Source organism: Chiloscyllium plagiosum, chromosome 9 (genome assembly GCF_004010195.1).
Source record: "Chiloscyllium plagiosum isolate BGI_BamShark_2017 chromosome 9, ASM401019v2, whole genome shotgun sequence".
Classification (NCBI taxonomy): domain Eukaryota; kingdom Metazoa; phylum Chordata; class Chondrichthyes; order Orectolobiformes; family Hemiscylliidae; genus Chiloscyllium; species Chiloscyllium plagiosum.
The window spans coordinates 87181956-87203097 of record NC_057718.1 but is presented as its reverse complement, the minus strand read 5'-3'; the positions used below and the strand labels follow the sequence as shown (position 1 = coordinate 87203097).

Genomic DNA, 21142 nt, shown 5'->3' with positions numbered 1-21142 from the left:
ACGTCAGTACAAAAGTCGTTATGAGTACTGTTTTGAAGCAAAGCAGGGCCCAATTTTTATTCGACAATTAATCATCTGGTTAGTATCACATTGCTTTCTGAAGGGAACTTGCTGTTCACACATCGGCTGTGGTATTACTATTATAATTATACATATTGATTTTCTATTAAAAATCCATATTGTCTGTTGAGCACCTTGGAATGCCCTGAGATCATGAGAGGCACCATATCAACACAAATTCTTCACTCTTTAGGAACAAGTTACTACAGATACTGGAATCTGTACTGAAAATAAAAAAAACACCGCGAATCACAGCAGGTCGGGCAGCATCTTCAAAACGTTAGCTTGTGCTATCTCCACGGATGCTGCCTGACCTGCTGTGACATCCAGAATTTGTTGTTTTCAGTTCTTTGTTCTTTACTTAGCACCGATGGCCTTTTCTTGTGAAATGTATTTTAAGAGGACAAAAACCCCATGTTCCCTCCATTCCACAAATGAACAAGATGATCATTTTAAAAAAATGTACCGGAATCTCTGGCTTGGATGGTGCACTTTTCTCTTTCCCTCCTTTATCCTTCTCCTTTCCTTTCCTGCTATGTTTGGCTGTTTGGGGCTTTATCTCTTCAGTGTCAGGAAAAGTAGAATCAATAGTCCTCTCTTAAAAGCAAATGTACATACAGCGACAGGAACAAAATGACAATGTGGATGCTCAATATTTTCAGCTCATTTCATGATAATCATTATGCATAAGTAATCAGATATTTAATACTGGAACAATAAGTCACAGTAATTTACTATTCAGAACAAAGATTTTCTGTATTTATACATAAGCAGTTGTCAGGTGAAGATTTAAACAACATATGTTGGGAGGGTTGCGATCTTGGAAAATATGCTGAATTGAGTCTGCAGGAGATGTCTGACTTTCACGTAGCTGACATGTATGTTTCCATCCTCAGCAAGGACCCTAGAATACTGATGGGAGCTGCAGGCAGGCATGTGGACACCAGTTACTCAACCTAAAGCCATCTTAAAAATGTGATCACTTCAAATGCTTAAAATAAATTAAGTCACACCAACTAACATCAAGGATACAAGCATTTAAACATTCCTTGGCAGGTTCTGCTTGATTTCTCTTCAGGTTTGTTTGAGTATTACTGAAGACCCCATTCACAACTGAAAATATTAAACTCACTTTTAGATTTCTTGCATGCCTATTTTCATTTAATCAGTGATATCTAAGGTTTGGAACTATTTCAACTCAGCCCAGAGCAGAGGAAATGGCAAATTCATACTATAGGTGGCATTGTAGGTTAAGAAAAATAAAACTCAAGAATGATAGAACGATAGAATCCCTACAGCATGGGAGCAAGCTCTTTGGCCCAACATGTCCACACCGACCCTCCAAACAGTAGCCCATCCAGACCCATTCCCTTACTACTGTACATTTACCCCTGACTAATGCACCTAACCTACACATCCCTGAACATTATGGGCAATTTAACATGGCCAATTCATTGAACCTGCACATCCTTGGATTGTGAGAGGAAACTGGAGCACCCGGTGGAAACTCACGCAGACATGGGGAGAATGTGCAAACTCTACACAGACAGTTTCGTAAAAATAAATTTGGTTATCCGTAATGTCAATTATCCAAATTTCGGATTATCCAAACAAGATCTCAAGGTCCCGTAAAACCGTCATCCAAACAAAATACTCCCCGCCCGTCTCGTTCAGGTAATCAAAGTTGTTCTGTATATATATAGATTCAATATAAAGTGGATCTAAACATGAAGGAAAGTATTATAAGTAGGAAAGCATATTGCCTAACTTTTCCAGTCTTCACTTCTTTGAAACAATTACGAATCATCCAACCATTGGAGCAGGTGACCAGCTTGATTCACTTGAGAAATTATGTCAGGAGTTTTCCTTGGAGTTGCTTAAGTGCCTCTAATGCTACTTGAAATAACCCCACAGGGGCTGGTAATACATCACCAATTCACTCTTGATTTACACATGGAGAGTCCTTGACAGTGATCCAGTTTCCTCAGAATAAGCTCTCAGAGTGAGCAGGATGTCTGACAGTCCTGTTCTATTTTTATGGAGAGTCCTTAACACTGATCCAGCTCCCTCTGATCCAGCTCCCTCTGAGTGAACAGAACCTCTCACACTCCTTTTTTTTCTACAGCCAGCTCTCACAGGATTTGTTTTTTTTAAATTTTCCCCACACCACTGCCTAACAGCGATAGTGCTTATTTTGCCCCAGCATCCATGTCATGTGATACTCCTGATTTTTTTCTCAGAATGAGCAGAATATCTGACACTTCTGTTTTTTTTTAAAACCCCCACACTACCGTCTAACTGCACTGACACTCCTTTTCTTTTTCTTTAATTTTATTAAACAATTACAGAACAGTTTACAAAAAACAGTTGACATTTACAGCTGTATACAATAGCAATTTTACAAGGGAGAGGAGCCGCAAAGCCAGGCCCCAAACCCTACCGTTCAACCAGTTTACAGAGAGATGAGGACAAACCTCAAATCCCAGTTTCACATATTACAAGACAACAACAATGACATTTGTACATAAAAAGCCAATCCAGTTACGTAACAAAAAGTGCATACAACACTCCTGTTCTTATCTGTCAGGCAGGGCTCCTTGATTGGACCAGATTAACAGCCCTAATCAGATGAACTCATATTATATGAGGTCCACCTCACTGACCTTGCTACAATCACTACCATATTTCTCCACTTGTAAGATGTATGCCTCTTGGAAAACAAACAACTGAAGGATACTGGGATTGAAGAGCACATAGGAATGAGATGTGAGTGGAAATGTTGGTGTAGTCTTAAAGATAGAGGAATGCAAATTAAGTGGAGGATAGGAAAAATGCAGTGGTCAGTTGCTTGAAATAGAACAGTGACTGTAAGCGATAGAAGTGAATGTAATGCCTGGATAAGATTTTGGGGTGAAAAACTAGGAAGAGGTGGGTTCTACGGGTACTGACAATTGTGGTGGTTTTGTGGAAAAGTGGGTCCAGAGAAATGCCCTTGGTCCCTTTTGACTATTATGTATACTATACCTCTAAAATGTTTGTGAACAGATGCAAAAAAAAAGCCACAGTCGCCATAATCTATGGAAGTCATGTTAAATAATCCAATTTATCAGAAACCGACAAATAAATTACTCCTGTCTGTTTGTAGGATGAATTACTTCATTGTTCCAAGCATTTTAGTCAAATAGTTTCAATTGAAAATCACTATAAATCAAGGTGGATGGATTTGTTCCATTTATATTGCTCATCACAGGTGGTACACTTGTAGTTGAGCAGCAAAAATGCAAAATAGTTGCTCTTCATGCCCAACTCTGCCTTAGTATGTGATGTTAACATCAACATGTTCAGGAAAAATCATTTGAGAAAGAAAACAAATGTAGTCACTATAGGGCTTTAAAACAATAACTTGCATTTATATTGTATCTATATGGCATCCCTAGATCTTCAGAAGAGCTTTAGAAGAGAGGAATTCCGAGACATGATGCGGTTTAGGATAGGAATTCTAAAGGTGCAGCTGTCAGTGATGGGGCAAAGGAAATCTGCGATGCAGAAAATACTAAAAATGGATGAATGCAGAGGTCCTAGAGCAAATCAGGGTTGGAGAGGGTTACAATGTGGGGCATGGGTAGAATTTGAATGCAAAGTTGAAAATTTTAAAAGCAAGGCGTTGCTGGACCAGACTCCAGTAAAAGTCAGCAACACAATGATGCTGTGTGAACAACAGTTGGTATAGGTTAAGATACAGATGGAAGAATTTTGAATGAGCTGAGGTTTACTAAGAGTAGGAAATGGGAGGCTGGCCAGAAGTGCCTCATCACCATGAGCTTCTTTATCTGATATTTTGATTGTCATTTGCTCTCATTAGTTTTGCACTTCATTTCAAACCCTCGCTTCCCAAATCTTCCTTATCCACCTACAATTTATTCCGCTTCCCCTGCTGGTACTATAATGCATACGCTCTTCAACCCACTTATTGATTGCAATTTATTTTCAGTGCAGTAAGCATGTTAACTAATGATTTGATTACAGTTTGAGACAGGTGAAGAATCAAGAATAAACTGGTTTTAGTGTAGGTCAAAAGGCAGGGCAAGTACAGTACAGATTAGATCAAAAACAACTTTTGGGATATAGAGATTGGTAAGGTAAAAGTAGGTGAGCAGGCATGGAAGATGCCAAAGGGTGAGAATAGACAAACAGGCAATGAAGCTCCAAAATGAAATCATAGAATCCTTACAGAGTGAAAGCAGGCCATTTGGCAAATTGAGTCCACACCAACCCTCCAAAGAACATCCTACACAGACTCAACCTCTTACTTTATCCCTGCATTTCCCACGGCTAACCGGGCTAGCCTGTACATTCCTGGATACTATGAGTAACCTAACCCGCACATCTTCGGACTCTGGGAGGAAACCAGAGCACCTGGAAGAAACCCATGCAGACATGCAATTTTGACAAAGACTGTTACCCAAGGCTGGAATCGACTCGAGGTCCCTGGCACTGTGAGACAGCAGTGCTAATCACTGAGCCACCTTGTCACTGGTAGTAAATGAGGTAAGAGTGATTGATGAGCTTGAAATTGAGAACATCATATGAGCTTGAGTGATGCCTGAGAGTGGGGGAAATATGGCAGGCATTGTCAATTCATAGTGGAAAGGATCATTTAGGAGCAGACAACAACTGAAGGGATGGAGCATCCGAGGAGCAGGAAAGTCGACGTTTCAGGCAAAAGCCCTTCAACAGGAAGGGCTTTTGCCTGAAACGTCGATTTTCCTGCTCCTCGGATGCTGTCTGACTGCTGTGCTTTTCCAGCATCACGCTGATCTAAATTCTGGTTTCCAGCATCTGCAGTCCTCACTTTTGCCTAGCTGAAGGGATGGAGTCCTATTGAACAAGCTGTGTCAGAGAGACTCCAGCTGTAGTAGGACTGGTAAATTGGATTTTGCCATTTTAAAATACTGACATCAGATTCTGATATAGCGCCAACATCTTTAAGGAAGATAAAATTATCCTCCTTTCAGATTTCAATGCCAGATACACAATTCTGGAAAAGAATCACTGGAAAGGAAGGAGTTGGGAATTACAACACCAATGGGATTCTCCTCCTCACCAAATATGCAGAACACCAACTGATTATCACGAACACATTGTTCCACCAAAGGTTCAAGACTTCTTGGACGCGTCTACAATCAAAGGACTCGCACATGATCGATTATGCCACTGTTTGATCCCGAGACCTAACATATGTCCTCATTACCAAAGCAATGATCAATGCAGATGACTGCTAGACAGTCAACCGATTCATCTGCTCCCCAGTGTTCATTAAATACTACCAGAAGCAGCTGAATAAAGAGTTCAGAAAAACATCTTAACATTGAGCTGCTTCAAGAGCCAAGCAGACTAGCAAACTTTTAACAATGTCTTCACCAAAATTGCCAGAGTTAATTTTATTGGGATAAAGGAAATCTGGAAAGAGCTGAAGATAGCCATCATCTCATGCTGTAAAGAAACCTTTGGCCACAAGATCAAGAATTACCAAGACTGGTTCAATGAGAATGACCACATCATTGACAAGAAGAGGAAAGCTCTCCATGTCTGGCAAACATCGCCACGAGTGAGGCAAACAGGAGCTATCACCAAACAGCAAAATCCAAGTTACAAAGAGGAACTAGGGAAATAAAAGGCAATGGTAGACTGAGAAAGTATCTGCAACTCCTTATTGATAAACACGACATCCGGGGTTTCTTCAGTGCCATAAAGGCAATATATGGACTCAAAACCATTAGCCTCAACTGGTGTGGAGGAAGTATGACACCCTTTTCAGATTCAGAGAAAACATCAGTTTCCAATGGAGAGAACACTTCAAAGAACTCCTACACCATGAAACAATCATTGAGCATGTATTTGAAGACATCCCCAACATCCTATCAAAGATGATCTTGGACTCCCAACTAGTGTGGCAGAAGCTGAAGCCTCCGTTAAACACATGAAGAATAGAGAAGCTGTAGGAGTAGATGGGATTCCAGTAGAGATTTTGAAAATTGGAGGAGCAGAGCTTACCCTTCATCTTCATCAACTGCTACTTAAAATCTGGGACAAAAAGACAAAATCTCTGCCAATCTCAGGAATGCTGCCATTGCCACTGTCTTCAACAAAGGAGACAAGGTGTACTGGGAATTACAAAGGAATCTCCCTATTCTCCATCACTGGAAGAATACTGCCTGAATCCTCACTCAGCTCCTTCTCCCAGTTTTGGGAAGACAGTGTGGTTTCTGACCAAAGAGTGCAACGATAGACATGATCTTCACTGCTTGCCAAGTCCAAGACAAATGTCAGGAACAACACCACACTCTATGTGGTTTTCATCAACCTGACCATAGCCTCTGACTCAGTCAATTGGGAAGTGCTAAGGAAGATCCTGTCAAAGGCTAGGTTATCAGAGAAATTCATCAACATCCTGTGTCTCCTACATGACAGGAATGTGATGACAATCCTCACCAATGATGATATGACAAAATCCTGAGGTCAAGACAGGGGTCAAGCTGGATGTGCCATCGCCTCCACCCTTTTCTTCAACTTCATCCCTAACACTCTTCATCTTATCAAGAACAAGCTTCCCTGTATTGTGGAGATTGTCTACAAGATGGATGAAAAACTTTTCAACCACAACTGTTTGAAATCCAAAGTGAAAACAACACTGTCTTGCTTGTGGAACTTCAATTTGCAAATGACAATGTCATCTCTGCTCTCTCAGAAGCGAATTCTCAAGCCTCACTTAAAGTGCTCGTGGAAGCAGACCAAAGAATTTGTCTTAGCTTCAACTTCAAAAACATTTAAATCCTTTACCATCTAGTTCCAGGTCAGGTTCTGGTCAATCTCTCCATTGAGATTAATGGAGAAATCCTCTGAAACATTTCCCGTACCTGGGAAGCTACCTCTCGCCTAAGGCTGACAATGAGGTGGAGATATAATATTGCATCAAATCTGCGAGTGCCACCTTTGGACCCCTAAGGATGAGAATGTTTGATGATTGTGATATCCATGCTGACACTAAGATCCTTGTGTACAAGGCAATCATCATTCCGGTTCTTCTGTACGGCTCCATAACTTGGACTATGTATAGACACCACCTCAAGACCCTTGAGAAGTATCATCAGCATTGTTTGAGATGGATTCTCTACATCTACTGGGAGGATAGGTATGCTAACATTAGTGTCCTTGAAGCAGCTAACAGCACCAGTATCAAGGCCATGATTATCCAAAACCAACTCCGCTGGGCCGGCCACTAGTTCTGACTATTAAAGCAAATCTTTTTTGCCAATCTCAAGGAAGGTACTTTAACAAGAGAAGGACAGAGGTCGTGTTTCAAACACTCCCTGAGACTTATTTCAAGAAATACAACATAGATATCAATGCATAGGATATCCTCGTTCAGAATAAACTGATTTGGAGGAAACTCTTGTGTGAAGGTATACAATCCCTGTAGGAAGGGTGGCATGGTGGCTCAGTGGTTAGTACTGCTGCCTCAGAGCACCAGGGACACATGTTCAATTTCACCTTGGGCGATTGTCTGTGTGGAGTTTGCACACCCTACCTGTGTCTTCATAGGTTTCCTCCAGGTATTCTGGTTTCTTCCCACAGTCCAAGTTACATGGATTGGCCGAACTAAATTGCCCATAGCATCCAAGTGGATTAGCCATAGGAAATACAGGGAAGTAGTACATCTGGGTGGGATGGTCTTCAGAGGGTCAGTGTGGACTCAATGGGCTGAACAGCCTGCCTTCACACCGTAGGGATTCTATGATTCTATGAATTTTTGAGAACATCTGACAGCAATAATAAGTATGGAAAAACAGCTGAAGAAAGGAATGCCAATGATGTCAAGGCCAAGGTCCAATTCCACCTCCTGGAAACACCTACCAAATATGTAGTCAGAGATGCAGTTCTAGTATTGGGTTCATCAGCTATCCAAAGACCAATAGAATGCATAACCAGTGACACAGAATTTCCTAGGTAGACAATCATGTTCATTAGAGAATGATTGCCATTGCAACCTCATGTTTTCATGAAAGAGCTGAAGAACAGGTGGAAATGTGACACTTTAACAAGCCAAGTCAGAGAGCTTCCAACTGCAATAGGACTGGTAAATTTGATTTGTTTTATAAATTATCGAGAGGTAGGATTACAGATTTTACCTGTTTTTGCACAATTGTAAGCTTCAGAGACGAAAACAATGCAGGAATTAAACTTGCTACTACTTGGCATTTTGCAATGCACATCTGTTCCTCCAAGTAAATGATCAGAATGACAGTATGTTACTTTACCTGCAAGTTCGATGTCCATATCCTTCTGCGATTCAGCAAAAGCTAATTCACTTTCAGTTAGTGGCCAGCTTCTGTAAAGAATTGATGCTTGAATAATGTATTTGTGAACCTGTGGGATGCCAGATTATTAATATAACATGAATGATCAGGCAACTGACTGGGGTATGCAATTTGTGCATAAACCTTTCATTTTTACAAACGAATAAAAATTACAAACTGCAGAGATTTCAAGTACTTGGTGGATCAATGAGATTCATTTATGCAGCACAGCAAAAACGACATTGATAGATTATTACTACTTGTTCCCCATTAAAAGGTTAAAATTGCAATAAATGAAAATGTTCGAGGGAACACAGAGTGAATTCCCACACTGAGTTCTCCTACTCGCTAACTGTATTTTAGGCTTTGCCAGGCTATACTTGTTTCTAGCAAAGGTGGAAATTGGAAAAGTTCCACTTTATAATGGTATTGACTTTGCGACAGCCCACACATAACCAGTGGATACCATCTGGCTTTGGCACCATGACTATGGGTGAGCTCCAGTCATTGTAGCTCACTTTGATTATGCTACCTGGAGCATGCACTCCATCTCCTTCTGAACCTGTGCCAACTTTAGAGGGTTATGCCTATAAGGATGTTGCTTAATTGGAACAGCATCTCCTATATCTGCATCATGTACAATTAGGTTAGCACTTCTCAGTTTAATTCCGCATATCTCCCCATGTGATAATAATAACTCTTCCAGGTCATTTGAATTTTCTTGTGGAAGGTAACTCAACAATTTAACCCAACTTCCTCATTGTCCAATTTGATTTGAGGAATGTCCAATTCAGAATCCTCTGAACTTGGTTCATCCTTCTGTGCTGTAATCATTAACACCTTCTCCTCTTGCTTTCCTTCTCTATCAAAATACCTTTTGAGCATATCCACAATACACATTTTTGAGACTTCTTCCTGTCTGAAGTCCTTCTCACGTAGTTCACCTTACTCAATTTCCTCTCGATTTGATAAGGTCCACGAAACCTTGCTTTTAAAGGCTCACCTGTTACTGGAAGTAACACCAATACCTTATCCCCAATTGCAAAATTGCGAATTTGTGATTTCTTATTCACTTCTTGTTTCATTGTATGCTGTGATACTTTTAAATGCTCTCCAGCCAACTCTCCAGCTCTATTTAATCGTTCTCTAAAATGTGACACATAGTCCAAATGGGTGGTCTCTGAATTCTGACTTATTAATTTCTCATTAATCAATTTTAACAGTCCTCTTACTTCATGCCCAAAAATTACTTCAAAATGGACTGAATTTGGTTGATTTATTTGGTGCATTTCTGATTGCAAAAAGTACAAACGGAACTCCCTTATCCCAATCATCTGGATAATCCTGACCATAAGCCATCAACATGGTCTTTAATGTCTGATGACATCACTCTAGCGCTCTCTTCAATTCAGGATGGTACGCAGTAGATTTAAATTGCTTTATTCCCAAATTATCCATAATCTCCTTGAATAGGTTGGATGTGAAGTTTGATCCTTGATCTGACTGGATCTCTATTGTTAGTCCGTATCTAGTAAAGAAATATTAAGTAATTCTTCTACAACCCTTTTGCTGTGATATTGCATAATGGGATTGCCTCTGGAAATCTAGTCAACACATCCAATATTGCTAATAAATACTTATTCCCACTTTTTGTTTGAGGTAGGGGACCTATGCAATCAATCAAGACTCTTGTGAAAGGTTCCTCAAATGCTGGAATAGGTATTAAAGGTGCAGGCTTTATTACTGCCTGTGGTTTTCTGATTAGCTGACATGTATGATGTGTCTGGCAAAATTCAATTACAACCTCCTGATGAAGGGCTTTTGCCTGAAATGTCAATTTTCCTGCTCCTCGGATGCTGCCTGACCTGCTGTGCTATGAAGGGCTTTTGCCTGAAATGTCAATTTTCCTGCTCCTCGGATGCTGCCTGACCTGCTGTGCTTTTCCAGCACCAGTCTCGATTCTAATCTCCAGCATCTACAGTCCTCACTTTTGCCTACAACCTTGTGTAGTCTAGGTCAGTAAAAATATCTTTGTATTTCAGTCTGTGTTTTCCTAACCCCTAAATGACCTCCAAGTGGTAGCTCATGCGCCACTCGCAGCACTTCCTTTCTATACCCTACTGGCAAAACAATTTGATGATTCTCTGCCCATTAATCATCTGCTTGAATGTGTGATGGTCTCCATTTCCTCATTAAGACGTCATTTGTTAAGTAATAACACACAGGGATGCATTCACTCTCCTTCTCTGTATATGCTTTTTGATACAACTGTTTTAAGTTCTCATCTTTCTGTGTAACTCAGTCAGCTTAGCAGAGCTAAAAATAACTTTGCAATTTGTTTCGGTAAGTGTACCGTGAAAATTATCCGGAGTAAGTTAGCGAAGCTGACTACCAGGTTTTTAAACAGACAAAAATCTATTCACAAAATTACATAATGAAACACAAGAACAGAATAAAGAACCCCAGAACTCAGTCTATCCAAACTAGACTTAATTATGCTGTTCCAAATATACACAACAGTCCCAATAAGCAAACCCCCTTTAAAACACAGTACAACGGGAACAAATGCTTACAGGTTGAAGTTAGAAGGGCAGAAGGAGAGACAGAGAATCCGTTTCCACACAGCTTACTGATGAACTCCCAACTTGTTCTGGGCTGAACTGCTCAGCTAGAGAGCTGACCACTCTCCTCTCTTTATACAGGTCACTTCTAAAACATGACCACTTTGGCCTGAAGTCTCATCTGTTTACATATAAACAAAAGGCTTCTCAAAGTCCTTTTCATTTCTATATCAAACCATTCTGATTGGAGCCCGACCTGGTTTATTACCCCTCTGAAAAAGATCAAGGACAGTATCCTTGAGAAAAGGAACAGCTTTTAGAAAAAAGGGACCAGTTTTGCAAGCAGTCTTGGCCGTAAACAGCTTGTGAGACTTGAATCTTAGTGCAGGGTTGAAACAATGCTTTGAGTTGTTTGGTTTTTTTATGAGTTAATGGCCAATGTAAAGGACGATAACGCATTGAGCATATTCTATGGTTGGTATTGGTGGTTATGACTTTGTTCTTTCAAAATTTCAATTGGAAGAAGTGTACTTGTATCTCTAAGTGTTATTATTCAGAGAAGACAACCTATAAACCTATTAATTCATGGCAATACTTACCGCTTTTGTCAATGATTGTTCTATATCCATAGGAAGTGTGTTCTCATCTAATAATACGGGTGGCCAATGTAAAGGACGATAACGCATTGAGCATATTCTATGGTTGGTATTGGTGGTTATGACTTTGTTCTTTCAAAATTTCAATTGGAAGAAGTGCACTTGTATCCCTAAGTGTTATTATTCAGAGAAGACAACCTATAAACCTATTAATTCATGGCAATACTTACCACTTTTGTCAATGATTGTTCTATATCCATAGGAAGTGTGTTCTCATCTAATAATACGGGTGATTTTTGTTCACTTGTTGCCTTAGCAGAACTCCTTGCAGTCTTGTTACTTGGAGTGGTTCCCAACTTCTTGGAAATTCCCAAAATATTAGGAACATCAGAAGGTTTACGTGAAGGTACTAGGAATAAATACAGACTAATTATTGTCAATGCTGTACACGTGAAAGGTGTGGAACCATATTCAATAGTAACTTGCATAATGTAAAGAGCAGTTATCAATCAGATAGCTACTGACATATCAGGTCACGTGACAGTCAGTGTGTCGAAGGACAAGATATTTATGCAGGGATCTCTCCCTTTTCTGTTTCATATTCATCTTGAAGCACACTTACAATATGATGGCAGAACATAAACAGAAAGAAAAATCTTTCTGGGAGCAATGGAAGAGGTTACAATGGCACCCAGTGCAGGCACAAAAATGTAATCAAAGGTCAACAGCACCAGTGGCAGTAGCTTCATTTGGACACTAAAATGGGATAGGCAGCATAGTGAAAGGGAGGAAAAGTCATCATAGGCGGAGGTATACAAAACAGGCCTCAATGGACAGTGTCAGGTGAAGAACAACTAACCATGAAGGGAGGAAACCAACAAATATGCAGTAAACAAATCGTTATGACAGCAGCACAGGTAAGCAAGACAGGCAGAGTGTGGAATGGACTGACTTCAGTGACATGAGCAACTTCCAAAACAGAAAGCAAACAGACTCCAGCAGCAAACTATACCACTTGGGCACACAAGCCGTGGCAAAAAGAGCAGAACATGAAGGAGATAAACCCTCATGCCAAGAGGAAAGGGAAATTAACAGGCAATGGCACAGGTTGAGAACAGTAAGCAAAAATGGCATAAATCATGACAAACAGAACTCAAAGCAGGCAAAAGCAAGTTTAAATGAGTCCTGGCACAATATGCCACAGTTACGTGGTGAAGGAGAGGATCTCTCTACTATCGAGCTGTTTCACCAAGTGGAAGGCTGAGACCAGACCACAAAATGGAACAGTTAGCACCAAAGGTGCCAATATTTCAGTGTCACCGCAGCTCTTTTACACACATCATATAGAAAACATTAGATCATATGTTGACAAGGCAAGCTAATCCCTGAAGATTCAGCAGCATACTGAAGACCTCTAATGAGTACTTCAATATTGGGCAGAATGTTCTGATTGACTGCTCAGTTCACTGGCTATGTCCAGATTCTTTTTTAATCATTCATGGAATGTGGACTTTGCTGGTTGAGCCAGCATTTATTACCCGGTTCTGGGTGCCCTTGAGAAGGTGGTGATAAAGCTGCCTTCTTGAACCACTGGAGTCTACATGCTGTAGGTTGACACATAATGCCATTAGGGAGGATTTTGATCCAGTGACACTGACGGAACGATGATATGTTTCCAAGTCAGAATGGTGAGTATTTTGGAAGGGAACTTGATGGTGATGGTATTCCCATGTATCTGCTGCCCATGTCCTTCTAGATGGAAGTGGTTGTGAGTTTGGAAGATGCTTAAGGATTTTTGATGAATTTCTGCAGTGTACCTTGTAGATAGTTCATACTGCAGCTACTGAATGTCAGTGGTGGAAGGAGTGGATGTTTGTGGATGTAGTGCCAATGAAGTGGGTTGCTTCATCCTGAATGCTTTCAAGCTTCTTGTGTTGTTGGAGCTGCATCAATCCAGGCAAGTGAGGAGTAATCCATCACACTCCTGACTTGTGCCTTGTAGATGGTGGACAGGCTCTGTGGAGTCAGGAGCTGGGTTACTTGCTGCACTATTCCCAGCCTCTGACCTGTTGTTGTAGCCACTGTGTTTATGTGACGAGTCCAGTTAACTCTCTGGTATGACGATACTGTGGCTTTAACAGGTATATTTTGTACTTTTTTTTAAATGTCGAAAAATTGAGACATTGAACCAGGGTTGACACCTGGCTTGATGGTAATGGTTGAGTCGGGGATATGCTGGGCCTAGTCTTTGTTTGCTATATCTGTTTGATGTCTGTCCCATTTAGCATGGTGATAGCGGCACACCAACTCGATGGGAATTATTCTCAATGTAAGGGCAGGACTTCTTCTCCACAATGACTATGACGTGGTCACTTTTACCAATCCTGTTATGGACAGATGCATCTGCAGTCAACAGATTGGTAACAGTGAGGTGAAGTATGTTTTTTTCTTTTGTTGCTTCCCTCACCATCTGCTGCATACCCGGTCTACCAGTTATGTCTTTTATGACCTGACTAGTTCGATAAGTAGTGTTGCTGCTGCTGAGCTACTTTTGGCGGTGGAATTGAAATACCCTAGCCAGTGTACATTTGTACCTTTGCTACCCTCAGTGCTTCCTCCAAGAATTGTTCAACATGGAGGAGTACTGATTCATCAGCTGAGGGAGGATGGTACAATGGTAATCAGCAGGAGGTGTCTTTGCCCATGGTTAATCTGAAACCATTAGACTCCGTGGGGTCTGGACTCATTGTTGAAGACTCCCAGGGCAACACGCTCCCAACTGTATGCCATGTGTCACCATCTCTGCTGTGTCTGTCCTGCCAATGGGACACGACATATCTAGGGACTGTAATGGTGGTGGCTGGGACATTGTCTGTAAGGTATGATTCCATGAGTATGACTATGTCAGGTTGCTGCTTGACTAATTTGTGAGATAGTCCTCCCAATTAGCTCTGAGATGTTGGACTTTGCAGGGTTAACAGGACTGTTTTTGTTTTTGTCTCTACCAGTGCCTAGGTTGATCTATCCAGTTTAATTTCTTCATTGAGACTTTGTAATGATTGATACAACCAAGTGGCTTGCTTGGCCATTTCAGAGGGCAGTTAAGAGCCAACCATGCTGTCACACGTAGGCCAGACCAGACGAGGAAAGCAGATTTCTTTCCTTTAGGACATTAGTGAATATGGGAATATTTAGAGGAAGTTGTGGTGTAATGTAGCCATACATGATAATGATAGATAATGATAAAGTGAGGCTGGGTCATGGGACACTCAGCGTGGAGAAAGACTTACTCCGTGATAGTCATGCAGGGGTCTCTCCTTCAATAAACAGTTCCGGTTACAAAGATCTGCTCCACGTTCATCTCTAAACACATCTCTAAACAAACTTACAACAACTTTTCAAATTATAATTGAACATATACTTGAAAGGGATATGGGTTTCAAGGTAAAGGGACAAGAGGAAGGGAGCAGGAATAATTGGATCATTTTCAGAGGCATAATGCCTGCTTTCTGTACTGCACACTCAAAATATGCAGGACATAAAATGAGGTTGATGTATTGGTATTAATGTTCTTGTCTTTTTTAAAAATCACACAACACCGGGTTATAGTCCAACAGGTTTAATTAGAAGCACTAGCTTTCGGAGCGCTGCTCCATCAGGTGGTTGACAATCACCTGATGAAGGAGCGACACTCCGAAAGCTAGTACTTCCAATTAAACCTGTTGGACTATAACCTGGTGTTGTGTGATTTTTAACTTTGTACACCCCAGTCCAACACCGGCATCTCCAAATCTTGTCTTTTTTGTTTGTTTAACAAGTACATGGAGAACTGTGAAAAGATTGTGCTTTGGAAATCCAGGTGTAAATCATAAAATATTTTATAATGCCCATTTAAGATGTAACTTTCTCAAAATTGTTATGAAGTTGAAGGCATGTACTGTAGTTTTAAGAGAGAGTGAATTCTGTTCTGCACTAAGAGCTTACATGAGCAGTCACAGAGTGTACTGGAAAATTGAAAATATATAACCTTTGGCTGAGAAATAGATATCTGAGTTGTTTGCTGTTTTGACAACAATTTGAATTAAACCAATCAGTTTAAATTATGTACCAGGTCACTAAAATCCAGTCGAGTTTGAATTTATTGTTTTGCCAACATCGAACCAATGAGATGATTCGATGTTGGGGATATAAAAAAGGCAGGCATTTTGAAAATCAGACAGAGCAACTGCCACCGAGAGCCAAGCAATTAGAAACACTCTCTATCAAAGGTAGCTTTTCATATGAAACAGATTTGCAGTAAAAAGAAATTAAGTTGATGTATTTTTAATAAGTGTCTTATTGAAACAGCATATTATTATAGAGTTGGAGGCAGATAATAAGCAGTTAAGATAAAGGGGGACTTGGAGTTGTAAATAGTTGTTGTTTGGTGTTCACTTTTAGAGCTAAAGAATAAATTGATTTTATTTTCCTTAAAGAGTGAAATTTCGGCATTTTCTGTTATTCACATATTTTAACAGATTATGAAGCGAGGCGAGGTGAGCTTTTCTGGGTGTTTAGTTTAATTAACAAAGGGGTTCACCATCATGTCATAACAAAATAGTCCATGAGATCGGTTAGGCCGATCTATCACTTCTATTTTTTTGTCAGCAACAACATCAACACTGGTGGGAGTTTCTTTCTGATGTGAACATCTGAACTTGATTAATATCATTATTTGGTTGGCTGCTGATATGAGTAAGATAAGTGAGTCTGCTGTAACCAAAATTTTGTTCTATCAGTTTTTTTTTAAGAAAAGTACCATTTTGTTTGGGTTCCATTACAACGGACACTTCCATGTGTTCAACAATGCCTTGTGATGATCATCAGCGCTTTTAAGTTTTATTCCTCACTCTCAGCTTGATTTACATTATTTGTTATGATCCAAAGGTTACAGAGAAAGTGTTGGGGAAAAGTTATTATTTGCCTGGAAGCCATTTTCCTGATTTGGCTGAGAGTTCCATTTTGTGTCCCCAGCCAGAACTTTGCTGGCTATGCATTCCTTACTATAAGGTAATGTGAAAGGTTGTCCTTATCTTCCTTCTCAAGATAGTGTCTCCTCCCTTTGCTGAATGATCAGCGCAGGCTGTAGAACCAGTCAAGCTGACATAGACTTTCCAATTAGTCCCCCTTCCTTCTCTAGTTATTGCCTCTTTACAGTTATTCAGCCAATTAGGGATATCTCTGCTTAGTATTAGCAATCTGTGTAACTATAGCAGGTGGTGATACCACTTGATCTGTCCACTTGTGGAATGCATAATAGTGCTTTAATTTTGAACTTAATGACTAACCTCTAATTTAGTACCAACTTGTAAGCAGCCAAACTGGGTAATTAATGGTCAGATCCTATCTGCTTTCTCTATGTTATCCCGTAGTACCCTGACGTACTTTGGAATAACACTGAGCCACAGTTAGGACGGTGAATTCCCCATGATATATTGTGTCATAAACTAATCAGTTCGCAAGGTCCGAGTCTGAGAGTTTTCTTCAACAGAAAGAGATGAGTGGGACTAATTGAATAACTCTTTCAAACAGCTGGCACAAACATAATTGATTAAATTAGTTCACTCTGTTGTTACAGATTCTACAACTCTAGGGATTTACTGAATTGGAGTCCTTTCAGCCTTTCAGGGTTTCCAGACTGATGCCAGTTGTTGTACCACCTATAATATGTTGCATGCTATGAGAGTCTAAACAGCATCAACAATGTAAACAAAAAATAATTAGTATTTAGCACCTCTGTGTAATGAGTTCACTGAGCTGGTCCTCATAGAATATAAGTTCCCTGATTTGGGCTGTGAATCTGATCCAACCAGGCAGCCCTGGCCATCAGATAAAATGGGGGAATGTCAGAGTACTGACAGTCCAGTACCTGACTCTGGATGAGGCAGTACTAAAGTCAAGGACTGGTCATATGTATATAAAGGGTGACTTGGTGATGGATACTAGGTTCTGTGGAGTTATTTCAATATGTATGATGTTTTGTATTGGGGAAATCAAAAATAAGTGGCTGATCTTAACACTTTGAATTACTGAGGAAACTTTAATTTCCTGAAGAATAAATCTTGAAGAGTAAATGAAGATCAGTGAGATGACGTGAAACCTTTTTATACAGCAAGTTATTAAGATTAGGAATACACTAGTAAAATGATGGTGGAAGCAAATTAAGTTGGAAATTTCCCAACATTATTGGATAAGTAGTTGAACAGCAGATTTTTGCAGGGCTATGGGTCACGAATAGGAGTGTAGGATGAATTTGATGCACTGGATGCTGTCTTTCTGTGCTGTTTGATTCTGTTCCAATAGGAGATTAGTTCTAAGGTATTCTGAGGTGAAAGAGACTTTTCTGCTGTGTAAACTCCTCTCCCCTCATTTTTCTCTGTATGACGCCGACAGGGTAATTTCCACCTTAGATCATTTAAAACTATCTCTTGTTATTTTTAAAAAAATGTTGGAAAAGGAAAAAGAGGGTGAGAGACCGAGAGAAATAATGAGAGAAAAGAATACAAGCAAATCGAAGAATTCTGGTACCATGCTTACCGTAAGTAGTAGAACGTTCTGTACCTGAGGCAAACAGGAATGAAGGGATTATAGCATGGCCTTTTCCAGTTGCTTTGGCTACCTCTCTACTTCTGTTTAGGATTTGTAGCTCGATGTATACATCTGGTTTGGAGGTTTGTACATGGAGTGTAGCTTGATGAGTTATATACACATTGACCTGGAATCTGCAACAGGTGTCAGCAGAAATACATTATTGTTAACAACAGACAGATAGAAATTAGGGTGTGCAAAACTACAATCCTGAATAGCAAAACCTAAGATATCTCAATGTTGCACCTCCTGTAATTTTTGACGGTTTGTTATAAAGCACAGCAGTATCAATGAGCCAGTCAGCAAGAATTTTTTTAGGAAGCCCACATTGCTGTAACACTAGATAAATGAATCTGGGTTGAAAATGGGTCTAAATAGAGGATTATAGAATCTTGCATATGTGATTCCCTCAAATACTGCCAGTTGGTAAAATACCATATGTGCCACCTGGGATTATCGTCTCAGCAAGTTTATCGTAAATCCCAAAATATCAGCAATAAATTGGCTCACAAACAATGATTTATTAGCAATTGCAGCACCCTCTATATTCAGTCCCTTCCTGCAGGGGATTTATGTTCCAGAAATAAACCACAACTCAGTGACGTTCTGCAAAACTGCAAGAATTCAATAATTGCTAACTGTAATTTATTTCTCTATAATTCCTACTCAAGGTTCTGCAAACAAACATTGTGAAATTGATGCTAGAGGCCAGACAGCCAGATCAGTCAATCAAGTGGGGACTCAGTTGTTTCAGCTCTCCTCTGTCTGGGCTCTCAGCTAAGCCTAAGTATTGTTTTTGGCTGAGATTTCTGCAAATCATTAGATTGTTGAAACAGTGGCACTCAGCTTTGATTAACCTAGCAGTCTGATCTCTGGTACTAACTTCACAGTTTTTGTTTACACAAACCTAAGTGGTTTCAAGTGCCTTGGGGTATCAACCATTGAAATTTTAAAGGGGAAAAAATTGAAAGAAGTGCAGATGCTGGAAATCAGAAATAAAAGAAACCGCTGGAAAAATCAACAGTTCTAATGGCATCTGTGGAGAGAAATCAGAGTTAACATTTTGAGTTCAGTGAGCCTTCTTCAGAACTAATGGCAGCTATGAAAATGTTGGTATTTAATGAATAAATGAACGATTTATTGTCATGTGAACTTTATAGTAAGAATACAATAAAATTACAGTGAAAAGCTTTCATTTGCTGTCACAATTCGGCACCATGTCAAATAACGTACAAATAAGGAAAAAAGAAAGATATAACTTCAAGAGAGTCCATCAGTCCTGAGCCATCTCTTCTCCACAGCTTCACTGCCATTAACAGCCAACTAAAGTCAAAGTCACTGATCTTCAAGCTCTATTCTTTTTTAATGCAGAAGATGTGGTGGGGGGAGGCAGAAGAATAAATGATAGATTTAGGTAGAGCCCAAAGAGAGAAAAAAAACCAGACAGATTTGCTGGGATTGGCTCAAGATCAGTCTGGGGAATGAATAGCTGTTATTGGGGGCTGTTAGTAGCCGATAACTCGTGGCCCATGTGATGACAAGGCCTGAAGTGTGGGGGGTGGTGGGCGGTTGGGGTAAGGACATGGCCTTAAACGCTAAAGTTGTTGAACTCAATATTAAGTCCAGAGGCCTGCAGAGTTCCTACACAGAAAATGAGGTGCTGTTCTTCCAGCTTTGCTGGAGCACTGCAACAAGCCTGAAGCAGAGATGGTGGCTGGGAATCACAGTGGTGCATTGAAGTGGTAGGCAACTGGAAGCTCTGGGTCTTTTCTGTGGACAGAAATGTGCAAACCAGTCACTCAATTTGCAGTTCACTTCCCCAATGTAGATGAGGCCAAACTGTGAGCTGATTGAGTGAAGTGCAAGTAAAGCACTGCTTCACCCAAAAGGTGTGCTTGGGGCCTTGGGTGGTGAGAAGAGAGGGAGTAAATGTGTAAATGTTACACCTTCTGTAACTGCAGGGGAAGGTGTCTTGGAGGGAATGGTCATTGTGGAAGGCTGACAAGGGAGGGGAGGGAATATATGTCTAGTGGTGGCATTCTGCTGGTGGTGGTGGAAATGGTGGTTAATGATCCTATGGATGTGGGCAGGAAGAGAAGGGGTGAGGGCTGAAGTGCCCTCAGCCAGGTCCGACCTTCTCCTGCACTTTGGACCTCACCTTCTGTCTTCCCTCCGACAATAACAAGAGTCCCCCTTGTCCTGACCTACCATCCAACTAGCATCCACATGCTTACGATCATTAGCCCCCGTTTCTACTACCTCCAATGGATTGCCACCATCAAACACATTCCCTTTCCCTCCCTTGTGAACCTTCTGCAGGGATCATTCCCTCCAGGACATCCTGAAGCACTCCTTCTTCACTCCCAACACATCCCAACAGCCCCATGGCACCTTCCCCTACAATCACAGACAGTGTAACACCTGCCCATTTACTTCCTCCGTCCTCACCATCCAAGGGCCCAAACACACCTTTCAGGTGAACCTGTGCTTTACTTGCACTTCACTCAATCAGCTGCTCACAATTTGGTCTCATCTACATTGGGGAAATGAACTGCAGATTGAGTGACTGGTTTGCACATTTCTGTCCACAAAAAAGACCCTGAGCTTCCAGTTGCCTGCCACTTCAACGCACCACTGTGATTCCCAGCCACCATCTCTGCCTCAGGCTTGTTGCAGTGCTCCAGCAAAGCTGGAAGAACAGCACCTCATTTTCTGTGTAGGAACTCTGCAGGCCTCTGGACTTAATATTGAGTTCAACAACTTTAGCGTTTAAGGCCATGTCCTTACCCCAACCCCAACCTGCCACCAGCCCCCACACTTCAGGTCTTGTTATCACATGGGCCATGACTACGCACGCCTATTATCGGCTACTAACAGCCCCCATTAGGAAACCTGACGAAGGGCTCCTGCTCAACGCCGATCTTCCTGCTCCTCGGATGCT

At 40.8% G+C, this 21142-nt stretch overlaps 1 protein-coding gene across 1 annotated transcript in view; it reads right to left on the bottom strand.

The window, feature by feature from the left end:
- Nucleotides 1-21142, bottom strand: part of adgb (androglobin) — a 261632-nt gene that overhangs the window by 27446 nt on the left and 213044 nt on the right. The window contains exons 31-34 of the mRNA XM_043696854.1: nucleotides 18151-18335; nucleotides 11805-11983; nucleotides 8379-8487; nucleotides 527-657 (exon numbers count right to left, since the gene is read on the bottom strand). Coding sequence (XP_043552789.1) covers nucleotides 527-657; nucleotides 8379-8487; nucleotides 11805-11983; nucleotides 18151-18335 — 604 coding nt within the window. The remainder of the gene's footprint in view (nucleotides 1-526; nucleotides 658-8378; nucleotides 8488-11804; nucleotides 11984-18150; nucleotides 18336-21142) is intronic.